This window comes from Nothobranchius furzeri, chromosome 12 (genome assembly GCF_043380555.1).
Source record: "Nothobranchius furzeri strain GRZ-AD chromosome 12, NfurGRZ-RIMD1, whole genome shotgun sequence".
In the NCBI taxonomy this organism is placed as follows: Eukaryota; Metazoa; Chordata; class Actinopteri; order Cyprinodontiformes; family Nothobranchiidae; genus Nothobranchius; species Nothobranchius furzeri.
In genome coordinates, this window is record NC_091752.1 from 28559166 (window position 1) to 28586552 (window position 27387).

Consider the following 27387-nt stretch of genomic DNA (forward strand, 5'->3'; position numbering starts at 1 on the left):
TATTAAAACACTTCAACCTTAAGTGGGTGTTGCAACATTCAGTCATGGATGATAGGGCATTACATCCAATGTAGTTTAGCTGATATGAACCTGATGGATTACAGATTCAAATGCTTTTTTTCCTCAAATACCATACCATAGTTTATCTATATAGCACATTTAAAACACGGCATGGGAGCTGCCCAAAGTGTTGCACAGGCTAAACCAAAACACAACCAATCCAAGCAACTAAAACAGAAGATACAAAATCCCAATCAAAAGCAGATAAAACCTGAGGAATACTAAGAACACACTAAAACACTAAAACTAAATATTGAAAGAATACTGAAGGGGATTGTTTTTTTCTACACCTTTCAACAGTTCCCTATAGTTCAAAACACATATACATGCAGCCTCATAGATTTATGGTGTGTGTGTGTGTGTGTGTGTGTGTGTGTGTGTGTGTGTGTGTGTGTGTGTGTGTGTGTGTGTCCAGAGGGGTGCAGGAGCTGTTCTAACATGATTAAACACCACCTCTTCCTCCCTTTCCTCGTTTATGTCATCATGTCCTCTGCTGCCCCTCCATCGCCCTATTCTCACCCATCGTTCTCCCCTCTTCATGGCGCTTCTAAGAAACAGGATGGGAGACTTTAAAAGGCCAAACAGTGATTCACTGACTGAAGGATGAAGAAACGATAGAGACAGAGTGTGATAAAGGTCAGACAGGAAGAGATCAGTCTTCCATCCATCTGAAATGAGTTTCTTTGATCTGATGTTATAATTTATGTTTATTTATGTGACTACTTACTCTCATTTCTCCTGCTCTGAATGGGTCTTTGCAACGAGAGCAAAGGAAGAGCACTTCCTCCACAGTTTTATGAATTAGCAAACTAAATAAACAAAGGTAAATCAAACACACGTGTGGAAAAATACCTGATATTTGCAGACCTGTTTTATAGTTAAACTGTAAAACCTAATATATTTCAAAGACATGTTCAAAGTCTCCCCAGGTTACATTTAAAGCATGATGTGTGTTGGTTCACTAACATTGCCCCTGTTAGGCACACCTCATACCCCTCTGGTACTTTTGTTTTTATTTATAATGTCAGATCAATTTTACAGCTTTAGAGAGTCAATTCAGCCTACAGCAGTGATGTTGTTGTTTGCAAGATTTTTGTCTAAATAAAAAAAAACTTTTTTGAAAAGTGGAGCTTTATTTTTTCTTAACATGATTTAATCTAAATATAAATCATAATTATGTAAAATATTTGCTGATGTGAAATATTTCTGTGTGACAAAAATTTATGAAAAAGCAAAATCAGAAGGAAATTGGGAGCGGGCTAATGCTTTTTCGCAGCATTGAGCAAATTGAACTGACTGAATGTGGTTTGAATGCTGATTAAGACACTTAAAGGGGAAGTAGGCAGTTTTTGGCTTGCTTTTAGCACCCCCTAGTATCCACTTGCAGATCCAAAAGCAAAACCCATCCCTTCGCTGTGTGTGTTTGTCACCTTAGTCAAACAGCTGAAATGTCTCCCCAGCCTTTCTTAGTGTCTACAGGAGTGGTTTCTCACTAAATTAAACAAATCAGCTGTGTTCATGATCAGGAAATGTGCTGGAACCAGACTGCAGCGCCAGGTATGTCAGGTTTTTTTAAGTCCCAATAGAGTGGACCGCCAGTCTGAATTCGCAAGTGGAATATTCCACAGGCTGGCCTATAATTAACCCCGTAAAGGGTCATTTTAGCACATACTGGCTCAAGAATATATTTAAAAAATATGAAAAAGTTGCTAAGTATCCCTTAAAATAACAATGTTTTGCTTAGTATGTAAAGCTGTTGACAGTGTCAACATTCACTTCTAACAGCACAAAACTTTCCGCAAAAATTTTAAGTATAAACTATACCAGTGCTAAAAGTTTTTGCCTGAATATCCTGAGCATCTTCAAATGTTAGTGGCTTAAATTGGCCAAACATGTAATGCTGTCCCAAACATCCACAGATCAAATTATAAAGAAAAAGGAAAACAGTAGATAGTTTTGTATTTTGTGTGACAAAATTAACCTGTTGAGCCTGCACAAACCTGTACTGCAGTTGTGTACCGACCAAACATGACGGCTTATTTCCTGCAGCCTTGATTTATTCATTACTGATTCAGATTTTTATTAAAGTCACCTGCCAGAATCACAGTGTCGGGTTCTTAATTATCAATCACAGAAATATATAGTGCCCATTTGGTTAAAGAGACTTAGGCCTAATCCACACGTAGCCGGGTTTTTTTTAAATGAATATCCGCCCCTCCAAAAACTTGCATCCACACCACCTCGTTTAAAAAAAAATTCTGTCCACACGTACCCGGATAAATACGTTAAGGACATGCCAGACCTGTAGGCGGCAGTACTTCCCCCGTTATTAACCTCGTCCTTCGTCTGTGGTCTTCCGCAAGGAGCAGTAATTCCGCTTGCAAAAACAAAAAAAGCAAAAAGCGCTTGGACAATTGATAAAGCGAGCGCAGCTCTGAGGGCATCCATGCTGTCGGCTAGTGTAAACACAGGTCGCACACGTGATGTCAGCATTTTTTTTTGTCGCGGAAAGTGACGTTGCGGACCTTAAAACTCCGGTTTTGTCTGTCCACACGCAGACACCCAAAACGGAGAAAACGCAGATCTTCACTTTGGCCGGAGTTTTGAAAAAGATCCATTTTCGTGTGAAAAAACTCCGTTTGTGTGTGGATGACAGGCCAAAACGTAGAAAAATATCTACGTTTTGGCAGATCCCCGGCTATGTGTGGACAGGGCCTTAGGTGGGTCATTGTTGCGGAGGTGCACATTTTTCTGCATCGTTGATGTTTTGCTCTCTGCACTCTGACACAACCAGATCGCAGGAGTTCCTCCAGCACCTGTTCTTTGGACAATTCTCTAAGATTTTCTTACCAAACTTAAAATACCTGAAGAACAAACATCACTGAAAAGGCTTCATGATGGAGGGAATATGTTTGTAAATCTATCCATTCATTTTAACAAACAGAAAAGTGATTCAAAGCAGCAAAATATGTAAAAGTCAAACAGCCGCCATTCAAAGAAGGGCTTAAGATATGATCCACGATTTTAAAACAAGGATATTAGGGTCAATAGCATGCAAGAAACTGTGGCTGCTTTAAACCTTTGCACACACCATTTATTAGTTAGATAACTACCCCAAAAAATTCCTCACACATTTTATTCTCTTCATTTGTAAGCATTAGTGTCGTTAAAAGTAGGTCTGATTGGTGTTTCAGTGAGAGGAACAATCCAAGATAGTGATCGTAACAACAAAAATGGGCCTTAGAAGATGAACAAATCAAATATGATTAAACAGGGGGGAGGCAGGAATATGGGCCAGCAGGGTGTGATAATCTGTCTTTCTGCCAACCATCCCACTTGGGAGGGAGAGGGAGATTAAGGGGGAAGTATGATGTATTCTGACCCATATTCACACTCGCAGTGATGTTTCGTGACCCACATTCTCCCTCATTTCAATTCACAATTTCATTTTTAGAAAAGCGAGTGAGTGCTGGTGTCTGTTTCATGAATGAGTGCACTGTTGTGCTCAGATTACTGATGGTTTTTATGACTGGATAACCAAGATTTTAGACATACGACGAGGTGCTTAGAGGTTCAGGTTTCCGGAAAAATTCCAACACTATGGCAGATGTCGGTTAATACTTCAATTTGTTGTTCGCATTCAGATTGTGCATTCAGTTGCGGCAGCATAAAAAAATTAATATAAAGATTAATTTTAAGCATTAGAATTTATGGACTAACTTATAACTGTCTCAAACAATGCCAGTGTGTGTGTGTGTGTGTGTGTGTGTGTGTGTGTGTGTGTGTGTGTGTGTGTGTGTGTGTGTGTGTGTGTGTGTGTGTGTGTGTGTGTGTGTGTGTGTGTGTGTGCGTGCGTGCGTGCTTTTTGTAAGAATCAATGATTCTCAATGTTTTGTGTTTAAGACATTCAGTGTCCTTCAAATGGTTCTTAAACTTTTTGGGTAATGCTACCAAAGACCAAGTCTCCTCTCCTTCCGGTTGGTTTATGGGGCCCGTTAACAAAAAAATTAATAAATAAAATAAGTGAATGGAACAATAGGGATGCCTCAGTCACGCCCATCTACTTCCAGACTATCTTATCAAGTATGACCTAAATGGCCTGTATTTATAAAGCGCCTTCTTAGGGTTCTACAACCCCCCAAGGCGCTTCCCAACACAATCAGTCATTCACACACACATTCACACGCAGGTGGAGATGAGCTACAATGTAGCCACAGCTGCCCTGGGGCGCACTGACAGAGGCGAGACTGTCAAGAACTGGTGTCACCGGTCCCTCCGACCACCACCAGCAGGCAAGGCGGGTTAAGTGTCTTGCCCAAGGATACAACAGCAGCATTCTCTGGTTGAAGCCAGGATCAAACATGCAACCTTCTGATTACTGGACAGCCCGCTCTACCTCCTGAGCTGCTGCTGTCCCAGAAGAACACCCAGAAGACAGCGGAGGTTGTTGTGGAATTTAGGAAGCACACAGCCCTACTCCCCCATAAGCCTGTCCGACACTCCCATCGTGATGGTGGACTCATGTCACTTCCTAGGCACCACCATCACCCAAGACCACCACCTCTGCCATAAAAAAGGCCCAGCAGAGGATGTACTTCCTGAAGCAGTTGAAGAAATTCAACCTGTCAGCACAGTCGATAAGGCAGTTCTACACTGCAGTCATGGAGTCCATCCTCACCTCTTCAATTACTGTGTGGTATGCTGGAGCCACGACCAGGGTCAAGAAGAGGCTGCAGTGTGTTGTACGCTCTGCTGAGAAGGTCATTGGCTGCAAACTTCCCTCCACACAGGACCTGTACACCTCCAGGACATTGAGGCATGCAGGTCAGATAACCACTGACCCATGTGACCCTGGACACAGTCTTTTTGACTCGCTCCCAATCGGACAGGGGGTTCAGATCAGTTCGGACCAGAACCTCTCACCACAAGAACAGTTTCTTCCCTTCTGTTGTTGAACTCATGAAGGACAATTCTAGGGCTGGCCGCTCCGTTCACTTGGTTTGAGGCAAATGAGCCTGTGTTGTGTTTGTACCTGAACTGCTTTCCTCTGATCAGTACTTACACTTACACTTATAGTAGTCATTTCTCTAATTATTGTCACTTTATTATTATTTTATCATGTTTATAGTCTTACTTCCTGTATTTACATGTCTTTCTTTTTGCACCAAGTACTGCAGCAATTTCCTAATGTTGGGATTTCTCGCACATATGGCATCAAAACCCTTCTGATTCTGACCATGGGTTCATGGAAGAACGAAAAAATGAATGCAAGTCAATGGGGCCAAAAATGTTTTCTAATCTTTTGTTATGGGCTATGGGCTTCACATATGATGTCTGTGAATTTTAAATATGCATCGCAAGATTGGTCAGTAAAAACTGCTGACCAACATTCAGTTTGATTTGCACCACACAAAATTAGTGCAGTAATTGTTTGCATGTAAAATCTAACAAATTCATACATCGCTTTTAAGTATTGATTCATCACCATATCATGAAATATGATATTTTGGTGTATCAATACTTTATTGGTATGTGATTAATCAGGCCTAACTTAGCCAGTTAGGTTTGTTGACTGATGAAGGACTAAGTAAAAAAAAAACAGGTTTTGTGTTTAGGGAGCCAATTGAATACTTGATCTTTTTGAAACCTTTCAAAAGAAGCCTGAAAACTGTAGTTTATGAGATGTTTTCTGGAGATTTGAGTGTTTTTCAGGTAGTTCTAATGAAACATTCATGATTGCCTTTTGTTTTTCTAACTGGATCAAATTAACAAAATGTACAAAGAGTCGATAACTCACATCTCCGGTGTAAAACGATGACTAATGATGAGCCTTGATTACAAAATGATTTTTGACACATCCAACATTTGACTGTGGGAAGTGTAGCTGTGGCTGTTGCATCAAATGGCAGACATCATTTCTTGTTTTATAGCACTCTGAAAAGCTTTAACCTTCCAGCACGAAGACTGGAAGACAACAGAAGACATATACTATTTTTTTTTCCTGACACAAACACCCCTGTGACTCATTCCCATTTTCCCTTTATGTCTATGATCCTTCCGGTTGTATCGGACAAATGCCAAGTTGGGGTTTTGGTGTTGAAAGACAGAGAACATCGGCCATTAAAGCATCATGTTCAGTTATCTCTGGAGTAGGAAAAAGAAGACCACCCCCTTTGATGGGAAAAAGCAGTAAAAACACTGTAAGTGGGCTGACATGTCTTTTCCTTTAGAGAGTAACCTAACACACCTCAGAGAAAACTTGCCCTCTGACGATAAAAGGTTCAGATCTGTTTTTTTACTAAGTAAGAAGTGTGCTGTGCTCTTTTAATGCTGTCCAAACAAGTTTCATTGGGTAAATCTGCATATTTTCTCAGCTACTTTAGACCTTCTTCTGCAGAAAGTGTCAAATTTACAGTTGCAGGAGCTCTAGAGCAGGGGTGTCAAACTCGAATTCACACTGGGCCAAAATGAAAATCTGGGACAAAGTCGCAGGCCAAACTTAATTTTTTTTTTTAAATGACGGCAAATTTGCACATTTCCTTTATCAACATATATGCTATTTAGAACCTTTTTAATTTGGAAACAAACATATTTCTGCATTAACACTGAATGTGGAATAACCAAATTCCACACGAGCAAGTCAGTTTTAAATAAAACGTATCAGTGGTATTCATTACTTGTGGTATATTCAGCATTTTTAAAATCTATTCAGGATTTATGTTGTCTTGTTGTTTATTCATTTTTCTTATTTTTTATTCTCATTTTTTTCTCCTGTAATAAGTGTCATCGCTGCTGTGACATCTAACTTTCCCCACTGAGGAACAATAAAGGGATTTTCTATTCTATTCATCTATCTGCAGCCTTTCCACTTCCTGTTTACTGTAGGTTAAATCTTTTCTCACGGGCCAACAACAAAATAAAAATATAATTTTATCTTAAATGAAAATGCAAAACTTTCATGTTTTGGAGCAGAAAAAGAGCATAAAACCAACATATTTAAAGCTCAGTTTGCTCCACTCATTTACTGTGATGCTCACCTGTTCAAGCCAGATACCTGCATCATGGGGTTGATCTGAGCTGAGGAGGAGACTCCTGTTGTTTTGTTCATCTTCATCATGATAATGACAACATTAGATGACAACAGGTGCTCACATAGGTTTATGCTGCTGAACATGTCTGAGCAGCTTGACCACGTTTGTTGTGTCCAGAGTCATGCTGATTTGATCGTGTCGCTGCTCTCTGGAGTTATAACAGCTCTGTCTGAAAGTTCTCTTTTAGTCGTGAACACATTACTGAGCAGTTAAAATCTCCCTTTCAGGGCTTCAACGTCGGCAAATAGCTGAGTAAACTTGGCACTGAGTGAGAGGAGTGTTTAGTTTGTCCGAGACAGCAGAGATGCAGACACCGGTGTCGGTACTGGATCGGCTCGGGGTCCTTCGACTGCCGATGACGTCAAAGTAATTGATTGGCTGAACATGAAGCTTACGGAAGTTACGTTATCACGTTATGACTTTGATTGGTCAGAACAAATTTGCGGTCGTAGTCTTAGCGGTTGTAGTCCTGTAGCCCAAAACTCAACACTTTTTGGAGAAAATATGTTTGAATTTCTAAAGGAAATGTAAAATATAAGCAAATGATAAACGGTGACCCTCAAAAGCTCTTGATGTTGATGAAATGGGGCAAAATAAAATATAAGAACTTTATTGAAAGACACCAAGCAATATTTTGAGTCAAATAATGTATTTAGATAACAACTAAGGAAATATACAGACGAACTCCACATTAATACAAACAGATATGGCTTCACATATAAGAACTGTTCTATTTTTTGTCAGTCTGATGCTGGTTTTATGCAGTTTCTCATTCTTTACAAAACAAAGATAATATGGTGTTTTATTAACAAATTACAATTATAAAGAAAACATTTAGGTGTTAACCAACAAGAATGTATTAACAAAACTGCTGATGTCTTTCCAAAATGTATGTGTGAAAGCCGAGTAGATTTGCAGTAATGTGATGTCATCAGCAGTCGAAGGACCCCGAGCCGATCCTGCACCCGAGCAGATCCTGTACCGACACTGGCAGCAGACGCTGGAAAAAACACAAAGGAGGGGGCACTTCAGTGCCATGCTAACGCCGCAAAGCATCATGGGAGTTGTAGTCTTTGCCGTAAAATGGCCAGCGGGTCAGTTTTAATATATTTTTGATATTTATCTCGCGGGTCACATAAAAATGCTTAGCGGGCCAGATGCCTTTTGTCTGTCTAGAGTGTCCATTATTAAAATTTACAAACCCTTTATCTGACCTTTCACAGACTATTCAATGTCTATAATAATACAAAAATGTCAATGTTTGTGAGATATGAGGTAACAGGACTTTGTTCAGCATGAAAGGGTTTTTAAAGAGTAAGGAGTTTTTACAGATGGGAAGTAATCCTTTTTCTGTGCTCTTCACAGTCTTAACCTCCCTCTAAGTGAGATTTAAAAAACACACAAATGAGGGCAGAGGAAATATCTCTGTTCGCAGTAATTATGAAAGAAACAATGAATTTGTCCAATCATGCATTAATTAGATGAGGGCACAATTTCAATTGAAACAAACATATTTTGTGCTCTTTTATTTAAAAATGAAATTTAAAAAATAACCGGATCTCAGCCTCATTTAACTTTTATGGTGACTAAACTGATTTAGTGGTGAGATATACGCACCCTCCAGGATCCCCCTAAGGGTACAGAGCTGGTCCAGTGTTCCACGGCCAGGATGAAAACCACATTGCTCCTCCTGAATCTGAGGTTCAACAATCCAAAGGACCCTCCTTTCCAGAACCCCTGAATAGACCTTACCAGGAAGGCTCAGGAGTGTGATCCTCTGTAGTTGGAACACACTCTGCGGTCCCCCTTTTTAAATAAGGGGACCACCACCCCAGTCTGCCAGTCCAGTGGGACTGCCCCCGATGTCCACTCGATATTGCAGAGCCGTGTCAGCCAACACAGCCCCATAACATCCAGAGCCTTAAAGAACTCCAGGCGGATCTCATCCACCCCTGGAGCCTTGCCACAGAGGAGCTTTTTAACCACCTCAGTGACCTCAGCACCAGAGATTTGAGAGGCCAACCCAAAGTCCCCAGACTCTGTTTCCTCACTGGAAGATGTGTTGGCGGGATTGAGGAGGTCTTCGAAGTATTCTGCCCACAAATCCACAACGTCCTGAGTAGAGGCCAGCAACACACCATCCCCACTATAGATAGTGTTGGTAGTGCACTGCTTTTCTGTTGGAGGTGGGAATTGAAGCTCCTTCTGACAGGAGACTCTGCCAGACATTCCCAGCAGACCCTCGCAATATGTTTGGGCCTGCCTGGTTTGACTGGCATCCTCCGCCACCATCTGAGCCAACTCACCACCAGGTAGTGGTCGGTTGACAGCTCTGCCCCTCTCTTCACCCGAGTGTACAAGACATGCGGCTGCAGGTCAGATGAAACAACAACAAAGTCGATCATCGAGCTGCGACCTAAGGTATCCTGGTGCCAAGAGCACACATGGACACCTTTATGTCTGAACATGGTGTTCATTATGGACAATCCTTGACTGGCACAGAAGTCCAATAACAAAACACCACTCAAATTCAGATCAGGGGGAGCGTTCCTCCCAACCACACCTCTCCAGGTCTCACTGTCGTTGCCCACGTGAACGTTAAAGTCCCCCAACAGAACGAGGGAGTCACAGGAAGGAGCGCTTTCCAGCACCCCCTCCAAGGTCTCCAAAAAGGGTGGGTAGTCTGAACTGTAGTTTGGTGCATAAGCACAGACCACAGTCAGAACCCATCCCCCCACATGTAGGCGGAGGGAGGCTATCCTCTCATTCACTGGGGTAAACCCCAACGTACAGGCACCAAGATGGGGCAACTAGTATGCCCACCCCTGCTTGGCGCCTCTCAGTGGGAGCAACTTCAGAGTGGTAGAAAGTCCAACCCCTCTCAAAGAAACTGGTTCCAGAGCCAGAGCCATGTATTGAGGTGAGTCCGACTATATCTAGTCGGAACCTCTCAACCTCATACACCAACTCAGGCTCCTTCCCCACCAGAGAGGTGACATTCCATGTAGCCGAGGATCAGACCGCCAAGGTCCCCGCCCTCGACTACCACCCATCACACACTGCACCCGACCGCTTTGGCCCCTCCCACGAGTGGTGAGCCCATGGGAAGGGGAACCCATGTTTCCTCTTCAGGCTGTGCCCGGCCGGGCTTCATGGGTGAAAGCCCAGCCACCAGGCGCTCGCCAACGTGCCCCACCGCCAGGCCTGGCTCCAGAGGAGTGCCCCAGTGACCCACGTCCGGGCGAGGGAACATGGTTTCCATTTATATAATTCATCATAAAAGGTCTTCGGGCTCCTCTTTGTCTGATTCCTCACCTAGGACCTGTTTGCCATGGGTGACCCTACCAGAGACAGAAAGCCTCAGACAATTTAGCTCCTAGGATCATTGAGACACTCAAACCCCTCCACCACGGTAAATATAAAATCCCAACAGGTAGGCTAAAAAAGTCAGTAGTAATACCAAATGACCGGTTTTCAATAGTACGCTGATTGTTGGAACTGTAGGCTGCACAAAAAATGGGAATAGTTGTTCACGCTGTGTTGACTCCAGTTGGGTTTGGAGAGTGTAGAGATCCATCCCTATATGGGGCTAATCTGATACGCTGTCCAGTGCCCAATGGCGTGTCCACGTATTCACATCTACGGTTCTAAAGAAAACATAGTTTCTTGTTTGCTTTCAACAAGTTTACCTGAGTCTGTTGAATTTTTTTATGGTTATCTCTTCAGCATACAGAGATATGTTTATAATAAATAAGCAAACATATCTTTATATACCTAAGTGACTTGAATAATAATGATGTCTAAATGTCATTACTTTTTATTACGGTGAACAAGTGACCTGTGAATCATGTTTTTGGATTAGGCATTCATGACAGAGAAAAACAAATGGACATGTCATATGAGATCATAAAACTTGAAAGAAAAAAATCTTGACATTGAAACATTTGGAGTAAAAAGCTTGAGGTTATAAAATCAAGAGGTTTGTTTTTATGAAGAATTAGCTGGCAACTCAACCACCTAAACCATTTTTCTTCTAATTTAATTGAAATAATATTAGAAAATAAAAATCCTGGTCTCTCTTGGCTTTTGAGAAATTATTAAAAATCACAACTATGCAAAAATTCATAACTCTACTATTTTAATCATGATTACTTTGTTAAATGCTTCCTAGAATAACAGCATTTCATTGGAAACACTTCCTGCTGCGTGTATGTTTGTGTATATTTCATACTGCAAACAAAGAGGGAGAAGTTTATAGGAATATGAATGCATACAATTATCAACTTCCATGTTAGCTCTCTCTGGGGATAATGGATGAAAATAGAGTTTAATGAGGAAGAGATGAGAGGTGAAATGAAGAGAAAATCTTGTTAGGGAAGAGGAAGTGTGAGAGACGAGATGTTATGAGGAGAGTAAAGCTGTCTGGTGGGAATCAATTGGGTGAGAGAACGCTTCACTCTTCTGGGGAATCTGTGTGAAACCAAATTATTATAGACAACACGATTACAACAAATGCCATCTAGGGAAGAAGGAGACCAAAAGACAGGAGCACAGAAAGTCAAAGGAAAACGGTAAAACATTTAGAGATTTTTATTGTTTTTCTTGCCTTAAATTCAGATCAGACATGGAGAAAAAAAAGAACTGGATGATTTGCTGTACGTTTAATGAAAAAAAAAATATACATATACTGTACACACTGCCTGGCCAAAAGAAAGGTCACACAATATTTAGGTGGACTGCCTTTAGCTTTCATTACATACATTTGCTGTGGCAATGGTTCGATAAGCTTCTGCAATGTCACCGGATTTATTTCCATCCAGTGTTGCATTAATGTTTCACCAAGATCTTGTACAGATGATGGTAGAGTCTGACCGCTGCACAAAGTCTTCTCCAGCACAGCCCCAAGATTCTCAATGGGGTTAAGGTCTAGACTCTGTGGTGGCCAATCCATGTGTGAAAATAATGTCACATGCTCCCTGAACCACTCTTTCACCCAATGAATCCTGGAGTTGTCATCTTGGAATGTGCCTGTGTCATCACGGAAGATGTAATAACCTGGTCATTCAATATATTCAGGTAGTCAGCTGACCTCATTCTTGGAGCACATCCTGTTGCTGAACCTAGACCTGACCAACTGCAGCAACCCCAGATCATAACACTGCCCCCACAGGCTTGTACAGTAGGCACTAGGTATGATGGGTGCATCACTTCATCTGCCTCTCTTCTTACCCTGATGCACCATCACTCTGTAACATCTGGACTCATCAGACCAGTTTTAATAATGCGTTGGACAGTTCTTAACCCAGTTTTAGTCATTTCTGCAATCTCCTTAGATGTTTTCTCTGCTTGATGCATGCCAATGATCTGACCCTTCTCAAACATCTTTTCCACAACCACCAGATGTGTCTTTCCACATGTTTAAAAAATGAGAAGCAACTCATTGCACTGGGACAGCAGTAGCTCAGGAGGTAGAGCGGGTTGTCCAGTAATCAGAAGTTGCAGATTCAATCCCAGCTCCGACCAGAGAACGCTGCTGTTGTGTCCTTGGGTAAGACATTTAACCCGCCTTGCCTGCTGTGGAGTTCAGAGGGACTGGTGGTGCCAGTGTTCAGCAGGCCTTGCGTCTGTCAGTGCTACCCAGGGCAGATGTGGCTACATCGTAGATAATCATAAAAAAAGGATAAACCCTTTTATTGATGTAAAACAGAGAAAACCAATCAAAGTAATTTTCTTATTCATTTTAAGACTGTGAATGTGTAATGCAAAAACATGACTGATTAATGTGTACAAGTTTATTAATGCACTCAGACCATACCTTTAAAATAAAAGTTTGTTTTTGCATTAAACATTTTAGATTTGCAGCGTGAAGGAAGGACATTATTCAGAGGACTATAGTGTGTAGTAGTCCTATTCGTTGAGCCTTAATGCAGCCATTCAGCTGCTGATTTAAAGCGACTGGCAGTCAGACAGATAAGGGGTTTTGCCAGAAAGGCAGACAGAGGGTGGACAGGCAGAGCAAACAGACAGATGAGACACTAAACAGAAATGGAAAGGAACAGGATTGTTCTGTAATCTAATGATAATGATGACTGTGTGTGCAGGCTCTAGCTCTAATTATCTGTCACACACTGAAATGGAATAAGTCTTCAGGGAGAGCGAGCTATAGGAGGAAGGAGGGAGGGAAAGCAAAAAGAGAGAGAACAATGTCTGCATGACAAGACTGCAGTTACACAACACAAGAAAATGATGTTATAATAATGTTTCTGTTCTGTCAGACATCTTTAACAGCAGGAAATAGGAGTTTTGCTACAGATTTTAATGGCTCCTGCAGTAACATCTTCATGGGGGAAAAAAAGAGCTTAACAAAATGCAAACGGGAAAATACTGATTGAATATTGATTCAGTTTAACCAAATGTATGTTCTACAGAGTCGGCAATTTTTTCAATCTACTTTCTTTGAAAAGATATTTTTATGCATCAAAAGATTTCTGCACATCTGTATTGAGTGTAAAGTTCCAAAAACATTTTATTCCCAAGTTCAGACTAAGCCAGGAAGAAAATACACTTTAATCTGTGGAACTATGTAGAACAGTTTGAATTTAAGCAGGGAAAAAATAAATAAAAACATTTTAGCGTCTCTAATTTACTAAATGTGTCCTGTGACTGAAAGCACAGCTGGGTTTCTAGTGATAATCCAAAAAATATGAATGATAAAAGACTTATACTTGATTTGTGCTTTTCTGAATCAGAGGACTCCAACGCTCTTTACACTACAGCCTGTCATTCACGCTCTGATGGTGATGAGCTGTGCTTTAGTGAGGCTGCCGGTCCCTCCGACCACCACCAGCCAGCCATCGGTTACAGGATGAACTCCTACGCCTTCAGCCATCACTTCTGAATAAGTGTCATTTAGAAATCTTTGCTTTCTGAAATCCTTGTTTGTGCTCCAGAAAGCACAAACATTGTATGCTGAAAACTATTCCTCCTCTAGCGGTTTATGCCATGACCTCCACCAGGAACCTTGGGGTAAACTTCAACTTTGGGTTTGTCTTGGATGGTCATTTTCAGTTTTTGTTGACAGCAGACACAAATTGCCAACTTGGTTTAGATTTTCAAAAATCATCTAAAAACTTAAAATAACTTTTGAATTGATATGATAAATGATAAATGACCCGCACTTGTATAGCGCCTCTCAGAGTAAGGACTCCAAAGCGCTTTACACTACAGTGTATCATTCATCCATTCACACACACATTCACACACTGATGGGGATGGTAAATGGTCTGTATTTGATGAAGCCATTTACCATCACCATCTGATGAGCTGCGATGTAGCCACAGCTGCCCTGGGTAGCACGGACAGAGGCGAGGCTGTCGAGCACAGGCGCCACCGGTCCCTCAGACCACCACCAGCAGGCAAGGTGGGTTAAGTGTTTTGCCCAAGGACACAACAGCAGAATTCTCTGTCCGGAGCCGGGATCGAACCTGCAACCTTCCAATTACTGGACAACCTGCTTAACCTGTTGAGCTACTGCTGCCTTTTGAACTGATATGGTGTTTCTGTTTAGCGCATTGAGGCCGTTGTCTTGAAAAGTGTGAAATAAATACAGTTTTACGCACTATTTTTCTGAGTGGTTTCTCAGAAAAGATAAAAACTAGTCTGTTTCATTCTAATGTTCTTTAGCTCAAAAGTCACCATGATTCTCAACAGCCTGCATCTCCTTAAGGCCATGCACACATGGAACCGGGTATCCCACAAAGTGAAGCCATGTTTCTATGGTTTGGCCCATCATCCACACTAAATTTACGGCACCAAAACACGATTATTTCAAAAACGTCCTTAGTAGAAATTCTCCACTGTCAGCATTTGCTTGTGAGTGTAAATAAATAGAGTTTTAGGTTCCATACAGTCACTGCCCATGACACAAACGCTCCAACATCACGTGTGACCTGTGTTTACACTCACCTTCTTGTTTTTACGAGCTCAAAACAATGCTGTAAGTCGAAGACCGCATGCGACGGATGATGAGAGCCGTTTCTGGCAAATACGTTGATGATTTGAGGAACTACTGCCACCTACAGGCTTGGCATGCCCATGAATATGCTGCACAATGCACTGGACCTTTTTCTGAAAACGAGGTGGTGTGGACCCAAGTTTTTTCCCCAAAGGAGTGGGGGAGGATTTTTGGTTTTACAAAAACCCAGCTACGTGTGTGTGCATGGCTTAACATGAAAGATTTCCATCTCTGTGTGCATCTTCTTTGTCCGTCCTTCAGTCTAAACCTATTAAATCACTCTGCGGACACAACTGCATATTCTTGAGTCTGACCTTCTCCTTCTGTCGTCCTGCCTGCAGTGAGCTCCAACCAGAGCCATGGGGAGTACCCAGACTGTCGGGGTGAGAGGGATACTGGTGGGGAGGCATCTCTCCTGGTGTCTCCGCTGGTGGTTGCTGGGATTGTTATAGGTCTTGTCCTTTTCCTCTCCTGCATCACTATCATCATCGGCAGCCTGCGCAAAGACAGTCGACTCAGAAACCCACACTTTCGAGCCAGCTATGGTCAGTTTCTGACATTTCTGTTGATGTTCCAACAGGTCTGACGTAGCCACGTTCACATAGGAGAATTCTGAAAACAAACGATTAACTGGATTTACTGTCATATTCACCTATTGTGAAATTATTCAGAGTCAGAATAACATGCAGTTTTGTGTCTTCAGGACCAGATGGTTTTTCCTATGGAGGTTCTGCAGGTGAACTGAGGTCTAGCTGCATAGAGGACTTTCCTCCTGGTACTGATTTTGATCCGTTCAGAGAGAATCTGCCTCCAATGAACAACCTGTATCCTGACTCACCACCGCGGTAAGTGCTGCAGCTACACGAATGATTGCCTCACGTTCATTTGATGATATGGACATTTTATAGATTTATTTAAAAAGACTAACTGAAATAGCACATGGGAGGTCCTTTGACCTCATGATTTTCATTTACTCCAACATGCATTGTGAGCTGTAAGGTCTTATGTAGACAGGTGTGTGGCTTTCCTAATCAAGTCCAATCAGTATAATCAAACACAGCTGGACTCCAATGAAGGTGTAGGATCATCTCTAGGATGAACAGAAGAAATGCACTGGAGGTAAATATGTGAGTGTCCCAGCAGAGAGTCGGAATGCTTTTGATATTTCAGTTTGTCCTTTTTTTAATGAATCTGCATTAATTTCTAAAAATCTGTGTTTTCTGTCAATATTGGGTGTTGTGTGTACATCAATGAGGAAAATAATGAATTTAATTGATTTTAGCAAATGGCTGCAATATAACAAAGAGTGAAAAAACTGACAGGGGTCTGAAATACTTTCCGTACCCACTGTACATCATGAGCAGGAGAAAATGATTTAAAAAAATGCAGACATTACTGCAAACCTTCATTACTTCAAAAACAAATGTAAACTAGGTCTATGATGTGGAATAAAGGTGCTAAATTACTTTTGGATTGAAGGATGCTGGCTTTATTAGTAATAATGACAGGTGTTGCTCTTTATATACTGGTCCATGTTCCAACCCTTACCTATGGTCATGAGGGATTATGTGATGACGGGGAGAGTGCTGCTGGAGAGAGCATGACCCTAGATGTCTTCACTCCATGAGGTGAATTTGGAAGAGTTGTGGAAAATCCTATTATATAATTTAATGCATTTTACTGTGGATCAGAATTTAGTTAAACCATCTACAACTCCTTCAGTAATTTCGCCTGACAAAAATACCAAATTTAAAGGTGGAACACTAAAAATAAATATATTTTTAAATTTTAATTCTGATTACAATCAGTTACTAAGTTTTCCATGCATGCCGAACAAGAAAATAGTCTCCTACATCTATCTCCTACATTAGGCTGTTGTATGAATGTTGGACGGGGGGAGGTGCTGCCGTGCAACCGTTTGGATCGCTATAATGCACAAAAAACACAATGCCCTTAGCACTTAGCTGCTCTCATGTTGCTGCTGGCTGTTCATTACACCAGCCCTCTATGTGACAGCGCACCTCCCGTTCACCCGTCGTACCAGGAAGGTGCGCGCGGGGTTCGAGGGCCACAAAGAGGGTCCGCCAATGATGACCACTGGCCTAGAGGCTCTTTTATGCAATGTAAGGAATGCAGAACTGTCAAGTACACATGTGGCAGGAATGGCCAATCACACGTTAGCAAGTATCAGCAGAGCCAATAGATGAGCTTATGGACGGTTCTAATGGGAATCAGGCTTCAACACAAGCGGTTGCTTCCTGCTTGGTCCTAGTGCTCCACCAGTGTCTATTTAATATAGTGTAATATTGTTTTTGGACGACCATGCACAGAGAAAGCAGTCAGTGGTAAAGTTGTGTTTTTGTTGCCAATTCGATGCAAGTTGTCCAAATATCAGGAAATAAGATTCCAAATTTTGATGTTAGTTCAATTCTGATGTGGCTCACTTACTTCTAGTTCCTTTAAAATGTTGCACGGGGCCCGTTCCCCCCTGAGTATGACTTACAAGGCATTCATTCCTACTAGAGAACACTGCAAATATATTGATTAAATGAGTGCTCCACACTTTTAAAGGGGTGCAATTAATTTTTGCCCAGTGGCAAAAGAACTCAATGCTAGTTGTCTTACCTATCCTTTACAGTAGTCATTTGTGGTAAAACCTGATTTAAAATGCCCCAAAGGAATAATTGAATACTCAAACCTTTTGGTAAATAAAAGGAGATTGGCTTCCTTTTGCCAATTATGTCAAATGTCAAACATAAAATGCATCAGACCATTCATCCTGTGCTCCCCACTGTTCTTAGTGCACTTGGTCTGACCCATTATTTGTTGTAATTTCCATTTTTAGAACTCAATGCCACCTTTAGTGCCATTTGAAAGAGTGTTTGTGCACACTTTATATGTGAAGGAAGAGGGACAGAGAAAGAAAGAGCTTACCAAGAGCCAGTGTGATGGTATTTTTGATCTAAATGTCAGCTGGACTAATTGACAACTTTAATAATTCACACATATCCACACCCTGCTGAATGCATGGGATGCCCTCCCTTTTCTAAACGCCCTCAAAAAGTATATATTTTTTAGCCTTAACATCCATCTGAGGCCTGATAGAGTCCATAATGTGAATCCCACCAATGTAAGTTTGAAGTCACCGTTTTACACACAGCTTATGCACTCTAAGCTTTCAGCAGACTCAGCAGTGTTAGAAACGCTCCATATGGATCTGATTTGTGCTGATTCTGCAGCATTGCATGTTTCTTAATGCCTTTTGGCCATACATTTATCACACCAAATTTAAGGCAAAGTGTCCGTGCTGAGGTTGTGAACTGGGAAATGTTGTGTTCTTGAGGTTACCTCACAGCAAAGATAAATGCATCATCTGTGAGGAGATGCACCGGCTCGCACCAGGGTTTGGTAGTAGGGAAATGATGCTCTTTGAGATATCATCACATGCTTTTTTTTAATGTATAGTGGCATTTCTCATTAATCAAGCTCATGAAAATTTTTGTAAAAAAAATAAATAAAATTACGAGTGAGACAGTTAGAATCATGAAAAAGGATAGAAAAGCAACAAAAAGGGAAGCTCGCAAAATACGTCAGCAATCTGGCAGGGGACCAGGTTATTCTGGACTGACTGTGTGAGAGCCACATTTTTTGGCCTGGATGATGGGAAAGCAGCCAACACAAACACAGGAACACACACTTCTACTCATACACATATAGAAATCACACATTTAGTTTACCATGATTCTGGCAGGTTGTCTGCACTGTGAAGCAGGTAGGCTGCCGTCATGTGACGCTCCTGCAGGGTGTTCGAACATTTCTGTTGGTGCTCGACTGCACGGGCCACAGATGGTGGAGGAAAACTCTGAGAACTCAGATCAACAGCTTACCTACTGAGACTGTGAACATTAATGCTTCCAAAACACACACACACACACACACACACACACACACACACACACACACACACACACACACACCAGCTCACCTATGGGGAGTGAAAGCTTCTGCTTCCTCTCAGGGAGAAGCTGAGCAGGTTTGTGTGTGCGCGCGTGTGTGTGTGTGTGTGTGTGTGTGTGTGTGTGTGTGTGTGTGTACACGTGCACACACACTTCCTGTCCTCTTGCTACACGACTGCATAATTGTGTAGAAAAGCAAACTTTTGCACTGGTGACTATTTGAAGCAGAGCATAAAGGCAGAATTGTGAAGTTAAAACCAAAGATTTGCACCCACAGTTGTAGAATAAAACAATTGTTGGTTCTTTTTTTTTCTTCTCAGTCCGAGCCTACACACCGCGTGGGCCCTCTTCCTCCAGGGTCCACAATGTGAGCCAGAACAAACACTCTAAACACAGTTGTGATGATGGTCTTCCATATTTTTAGCATTCACCTACATACCTGAACTACGAGGTTGAAGACAAAAGTTTGTTTAGTTTTCTCTGTTGCACTAGTGTCAATTCTTAATGTGTGTTTATTATGGGAAGTACTTTAAACTAGCTTTAGCTTATGACAGGAATAATAATGTCACATTCTTCAAACGGTACATTAAAAACAGAACCTTTATAGACGTTCTGCAGCCAACTACATACTACTATAACTATGGTCAACATCACAGCAGATCCTTCCCCGCACACCAAGTTGAAAATACCTTTTAAATTACAGATTTTTGAAAAGTCATATTTAGGATGCAGATGTTTCCTTAAGGATTGTTGATATCATTGACTTTCTTTTTAGCACAACTTTACTGACGCTTTTAAAGGTAGTGGCCAGACTCAGCATTAAAATTGTAGAAATACAGTATAACTACACTTTACCGTCTATATAAATATGAACTGGGTTCAGTTTTTCATTTTGTTAAGGAATTTAGTCGTAAATCATTACAGAAAATCAAAATTCTCTAGGCAGCGAAGAACTGTGTTTTACATACGTCACTCACACACGTCATACTAGGTAGCTGCTGTTGCTAGCATGGTAAATCACTGTATTTTGTTTACTATCGTGTTTCTAATTTAAACAGAAAATTGTGTTTACAGCTGCAGCTAAAGGTCTGAGCCATATGTCCGTGTCCTACATGTATTTTTAACTAACATAGGTTTGATCTAAAATAATAAACTACATCTATAAATCCATTTAGAGCCGCACCGGTACTTCTGGACTCCAGCAGGCGAGTCTCGTTAGCATGACTGCCGCAGCGCTAACCGTGTTAGCTCCGGTAAAGAACAAGTAATTTGTGAAAGCTACGAGACACACACACACAATTTAAAAGATGATCCCCATTTTTCAACAATAGCTCCTCCTATAGGACCGGTAGAACCTCCGTGTCATCTCCGAGCGGGCGAGTAAGCATCAGGAAGATTTATTCTGGTAAGCAATCGGTTAAATATTTTCCGATGTTATATCAATAAATACACACAGTGGTAAAGCTGGCAACATGTTATTTTACTCATCTGTAGATTACTGAATTATATTGGGACAATATCGATGGGGTAATCAGCTGAGAACTTAACTGAAAGCTATCGGTGGAGCACAGACATGAAATAATTAACAAACTTTAACAAACTGTACCGATTTTGTTTCCGAAGACGAACAAAATCCTCCCCGGTGTCCCCATCAGGCCACGGGTTTTCTGAGCGAAATGGTCCAAAGCATGTCGGCACCTCCAGTTCTGATATCCAGCTGCAGGGCACAGAGTTCGGTTGAATGTCTCCGGTAATCCAATATCCGTTCTTGTTGCCGTATCCCAGAGAAAAAAACCCAAATGTGACCGACTAGCAGAGGCTTCAGAAGCTACATCTGATTGATGACACATTGTTCCATCCATCCATTTTCTGAACCCGCATGTCGTCGCGGGGGGGGGGGGGGGCTGGTGCCCTTCTCCAGCGGTCAACAGGCAATCAGGCGGGATACACCCTGGACAGAGAGCCAGTTCATCGCAGGGCAACACAGGGACTCACAGGACAGACAATCATGCACGCACACACACACACACACACACACACACACACACCTAAGGACAATTTAGACAGACCAATCTACCTAACAGTCATGTTTTTGGACTGTGGGAGGAAGCCGGAGTACCCGGAGAGAACCCACGCATGCACAGGGAAGCGAACCCAGGACCTTCTTGCTGCAAGGCAACAGCTCTAACCACTGCTCCACTGCGCAGCCAATGACACATTGTTCTCTGCTATAACGCATAAACACCGGAGTCGGGCATTGTTTACTATAGCTGTTTTAGCAGAGCGCCTTGTGAAACGTCATCAGCTGCCCCAGGGCTTAGACCGGAAGTTAGTTTCTGTTTTTCCCGCGCCAGTAAAAAACATCAGATTTTCTTTAAAATTCCAGCCGCGAAAATCCAAAATCTGAGGTTTTAATACTTCTCTACACATGCCATTCAAAGGAATTTTGCCTCTGGCCGATATCTTTAAATAAGAGATACAAACCTGAATCTTCACAGGTGGAGCCTTTGTTGTTTAGCGGTACTTTTACCTTTCCAACATTCATGTTTCAGGCCCAGTGCCTGCACTGCACCCTACGGTCTTCTGTGATGTGTACTTGGAGGAAAGTGTGCAGTTAGGCTTTAAGTGCGTGGTACACAAATGCTCAGATATTTGCCAAATTGGGACAGGGAGCATTGTGTCATCGACCTCAATGCATGCTGGGATGCTGGTAGCTGTGCTACTTAAAAAAAAAACTTTATTATTAGCAGTTCTCAAACAACCAAACAATTATCTGACAAAATTTACATTCAGTGTTGTCTACCTTAAAGAGCAAGTCACCCCCAAATCAACTTTTTTTTCCTGATAAACTATATCTCCTCCTGGCAGTCGCAGAGAACAGACGCTTCTCTTTTTGCTCCCTTATCTTTTTTTCCCAAGGCTCTTTGTCCTGTCTGCCCACAGAGCGCTTCTCTGCATTTCTTCTGAAAACCCCTATTTTTAACAATGGATTTGATAAATTGGTCATTCAACACGATCGATAAGATTTTTTTCAACTATGAGAACGGAGCAGGGGGCTCCCACATGCCCACAGGGGACACACCCGGCGGGGTATATGCTGGATTCCTGGAGGGAATGGAAGATCATATGCCTCTGCCAGCTGTCCATTGAGGATGTCAAAGACGTGTGGATATTCGGCCTGATGATCACTGGATTTCTCCTGATTGGAGTGGGAGGATATCTGGTTTTCTGGAAATTTGGGAAGACGGGAGCGATTGGAGGGCGACCCGCACCCACAGAAAGCACCGTCCGTGTGGAGACCTCACAGGCTGGGACGTTACTCGAGGTGAATTGTAAGCTGGACAATGTTCTAGCTGCGATACCGGTATTAGTGCGCAAAATGGATGTCATCTCGGAGAGGGTCACCGGACGGTATGGACAAGTTTAAAAACCCAAATTGGCTTCACTGAAGGACTGGAACAATCAGTTTAAAGACTGAAGGCAGAGAGGACAATTATCTCATCCTGACCCAAACAAAGTCTTGTTATCCGAATCTGATGCCCTAGCAGCCTTGAGCGGCTACAAACCCCCACGAAGGAATGCAGACAGATGGTGTGAAAACCCGACACCACCACTAACCACCATCTCCCCCCCCCCCGCCTTCGAATTGGTGGACTTCAGCCTGGCAAGGTCATCAACCTGCAGGAGTCAATGTGCTCTGCGCTTCTCCAAAGATCTCCCACCCACCTGTGGCTGCAGTGGCTGAGCGCCGCAGATGGCCGCTCTCGCTGGGGGAAACAGGATCCCAGCCCTCCTGGTGGGAGGGCAGCGCGACTCAGGGTTGCAAATGACCACAGTCACCAATTCTTGTCTTGTGTCTTGCCCATGTATGTCTGATCTCTGAATTGTGTATAATGAAACACTAATTTCCCTCAGGGATTAATAAAGTGTCTTTGATTTGATTTGATTGATTTGATGTACATGTGTGTCTAATCGTGCTGCAGACGCGTGTAGTCAATAGTTTTGCACTTTAGTGCATTTTAGTTAAAATTTTAATTTTCTGCCTAAAACTGTCAGTGTTGTGCTGTTGTCAGGTAAAAACTCTGCTCTGCGTTTGAATTTAAATCTGCCATCGTTACTGGCTAAGAGGTACCCTAGAACGTTAGCTGGTACCATATGATGTAACAATGTCGTTGTGAGCCTGTGTGTGTGTGTGTGTGTGTGTATTTGTTTGCAGCTCCACCCTCTTTGCCTGCTAGGCAACTGCATTTGTTGCATTTTTCAAACAGGGAGTAGGAGTTGAGTAAGAATCTGGTAGGGAGTGACTTGCTCTTTAACTCTTTGTCTAAAATTAACTACTTTAATTTTAAAATACATATTTTCAGAAAAGTCTACCCAAGCCCGACTCTCAGGCATAGCATGCAGGCTGCTGAAGCACTTCTTTGGGGGAAACTCCAGCAGGCTGTATGCAGACTGTGCAGTAGCACCCTCTCTGGTGGGCTTTGGTACTGCAATACACCTAAGTGATTTATTTTACCTTTCATACGTGAAATTTAGGTTTGGGTGTTTTAGAAAATATCCAGTGCTTGAGCCCAAGTAGCCACCCCTAACCCTGCCCCGGTCAGCATTTGCTTACAGACATAAAAGACTGGGATTTTAGGTTTTGTAACATCTGTGCCTGTAACAAAAATGCTCTGACATCTTATGACCTGTGGAGAAGGCCACAGCCAGAGGACGATGTTAAGGACTAGTTATTCCATGTCTAAGGAGTGTTTTTCGGCAAAGACGTGGGGACTACTGCCATCTACAGGCTTGGCATACTATGAATGTGCTTCACAATACACTAGATCAGGGGTAGGGATTCCTGGTCCTGGAGAGCCACTATCCAGCACATTTTGGAGGTCGCCCTGCTTCAACAAAGTTGAATCACCTGTTCAACTGCTCATCAGGCTCTGCAGAAGCTTTTTAAACACCTGCTGATTAAAATCAGGTGTTTTAAGGCAGGGCAACCTCTAAAATGTGCTGGACAGTGGCTCTCCAGGACCAGGGTTCCCTACCCGTGCACTAGATTGTTTTTGCTGAAGGTTGGACCCAAGTTTATTCCTAGTTTAGCATAGGAGGATATTCAGTTTTATGCCTGTACATGGTCTAAGACTAAATATTAAATATATTTGTCACAAATCTCATTAGATAATGGTGTGAAATAACTAAAACGTGTAAAAAGAATGCATATGTGAATAAAACTACAATACAATTTCTCAAAAAGCTATAATGTTCTAATAAGCACGATAAAATTATCTTTCAAGTGATAAATGTGATCCTGCGCCCATACACTGCTTTATCTATAGGTTTCTGTTTCCCAACGTGAAGGTTCACCTCACAGTAGTCAAGAGCACACACACACACACACACATACACACACACACACACAGACCATATGCTGTCAGATGTAGCGGTCTGGTGTTCAGCTCTGTGGAGCATCACAACTGTTACATGAACACTTGCCAGAGGTCCTCCCTTCCTACAAGCTTGTGTGCATCAGACTCAAAGCACTGAAACCAACATTGTATTCACAAACAGATTGTTATTGTCGCAAAAAAACAATTTTGTTTCCTTTGATCTCATAGCTTCTTACAAACAACTTTAATGGTGAGGTGCACTGAGAATGGTATAGTACTTGTTATTTCTTAAAGGTATTGGCCAGACTCCGCATTAAAATGGAAGAAATGCTGAATTACTACACTTTACCATCTTTATAAACATGTACTAGGTTCAGTTTTTCATTTTGTTAGGGACTTTTGTTATTGATCATTGCAGAAAATCCAAATCCTCCCCTCCAGACAGTGAAGAACTGTGTTTCGCATATGTCACTCCAACATGTAAAACAAGGTAGCTGCTGTAGTTTTGTGATTAACTGTTATTTGTTTACTTTCATGCTCCTAATTATTATGGAAAATTGCATTTACAGCTGCAGCAAAAGATCTGAGCCATATGTCCGTGTCCTACACGCATTTTAAAATAACACAGGTTTGATCCAAAATAATAACCTACAACTTTAAATCCATCTAGAACCGCACCGGTATTTCTGGAATCCAGACGAGTCCCGTTAGCATGACTGCAGCAAAGCCTGAGCAAAACTTTAGGTTACTGTCGTAACCCCGGTTCTCTGAGTAACATGAGTGAGATGTCTCACTATGGGATACGCCCCTCCGCGGATTCCTCAGAAGCACTTATCTCAATACGCCAATCCCGATTGGCCAGTGACCGACGTACGCGTCCCCTGCTACTATAAGTAGCAAGCGTCCCCACGCACGCACTATTCAAGATAAACACCTCTTCTCGCTTCGCCCAGCAAGAAGGGTTGTCTGGTGAGACATCTCACTCATGTTACTCAGAGAACCGGGGTTACGACAGTAACCTAAAGTTCTCTTTCTTCACATTCGTTTCGATGTCTCACTATGGGACATGGAGACTCCCGTATTGCCAGACAGCTTATCCAGCGATCACCAACCTACAGGGATACGTCTTGGCCCGCCAAAGACCCCACACTCAGAATCGTGTGAGTCATCGCAGGGACCGAAACATCAAGCTTATAGAAGCGTGCAAATGCAAGTGGAGAAGCCCATCTTGCTGCAGCACAAATCTCCTGGATTGACAGCCCCCGAAAAAGGGCCCAAGAAGCAGACAGGCCCCTAGTAGAATGGGCCCTGAGCCCAACAGGAGCCTGAATGCCCTGACAGGAGTAAGCCATAGAAATAGCCTCCACAATCCAGTGGGAAAGCCGCTGCTTTGTGACGGGTTTCCCCTTACGAGGCCCACCCCATGACACAAAAAGCTGGTCCCCCCTGCGAAGGTTCTCCGTCCGATTCACATACTCCTTGAACGCGCGAATCGGACACAGCTTGTGCCACCGCTCCTCCTCAGGAGAGGAGAAGGGCGGTGGGTAGAAAGCTGTGAGGATAATAGGAGAAAAGGAGCCCACTACCTTAGGCACAAAGTCGGGGTTGGGCTTCAAGGACACCCTCATGTCACCTGGTGCAAACTGGGTGCAGGATGGGAGCACAGAGAGAGTCTGTAAGTCACTAACTCGCTTTGCAGATACCAAAGCCAGGAGTAGCACCACCTTAAGAGACAGGATCTTAAGGTCCAGGCCGTCCATAGGTTCAAATGGAGGCCCGGAGAGGGCCGACAGCACCAAGGACAGATCCCATGAGGGCACCAGGGGTCGAGACACAGGGAGAAGCCTGCGCGCGCCCCTCATGAAGCTACACACCAGGGGGTGTTGACCTGCCAATTTCTTCCCAAAACCCAAGTGTCGGGCGGAAATGGCTGCTAGGTACACTTTAATGGTGGAGAAAGCCTTCTTCCCATCCAACAAGTCTTGCAGGAAAGACAGAATGACGTTCACCGGGCATTGGAAGGGTGAGACCTCCCTGCCCTGACACCAGGCTTCAAACACCCTCCATCTACAGTCATATAGGGACCTAGTAGAGGGGGCCCTAGCATTCTGAATGGTTCGAATGACTGCCTGGGGCAGCTCTGCTGACACTAGCCCGCACCCCTCAGGGGCCAGGCCCACAGGGCCAGCCGTTCTGGATGAGGGTGGAAGATCGAGCCTCCCGCTTGGGACACCAGGTCCCTGCAAAGCGGCAGTTTCCAAGGTTGGCCCTCCAGGAGCTGGAAAATGTCCGCCACCCAATGCATGGCCGGCCAGTATGGGGCCACCAGAATGAGAGTGTGGCGCTGGGTTCGTACCCTCAGCAAGGTGGGTGGTATAAGGGCAACTGGGGGAAAAGCGTAAAGCAGTCCCCGTGGCCAGTCGTGCGCCAGCGCGTCCACGCCGAGTGGAGCGTCTCGGTCGTGCAGGGAGAAGAACAGTGGACACTGAGCATTCTCCTTGGAGGCAAAAAGATCCACTACGGCTGTGCCGAGCCGGATCCAAATCTGTTTTAACACTGCTGGATGCAGGCTCCAATCCCCGTACAGGGGTGTCCCTCTGGACAACAGATCCGCCCCCCGATTCAGAACACCCGGGACGTGAGTGGCTCTGATTGAGAGGAGATGCCTGCTGCACCATAGGATCAGTCTGCATGCCAGCATGTGTAACCGCATGGAGCGCAGCCCCCCCGGCGGTTTATATAAGCCACAGTCGTGGTGTTGTCTGTTCTCACCAGTACATGATGGCCGGAGAGAAAATGCAGGAAGCGCCTCAGGGCCAGAAAGATCGTGAGGAGTTCCAGATAATTTATGTGTGACCCCCAGAGCTCCCTGCTCCACACACCCCTGA

The 27387-nt window shown here is 43.1% G+C and overlaps 1 protein-coding gene across 1 annotated transcript in view; it reads left to right on the plus strand.

Annotated features, from left to right (window-relative positions):
- Nucleotides 1-27387, plus strand: part of bean1 (brain expressed, associated with NEDD4, 1) — a 64036-nt gene that overhangs the window by 23332 nt on the left and 13317 nt on the right. The window contains exons 3-4 of the mRNA XM_054750275.2: nucleotides 15507-15710; nucleotides 15869-16010. Of these exons, the coding sequence (XP_054606250.2) occupies nucleotides 15507-15710; nucleotides 15869-16010 (346 nt within the window). The remainder of the gene's footprint in view (nucleotides 1-15506; nucleotides 15711-15868; nucleotides 16011-27387) is intronic.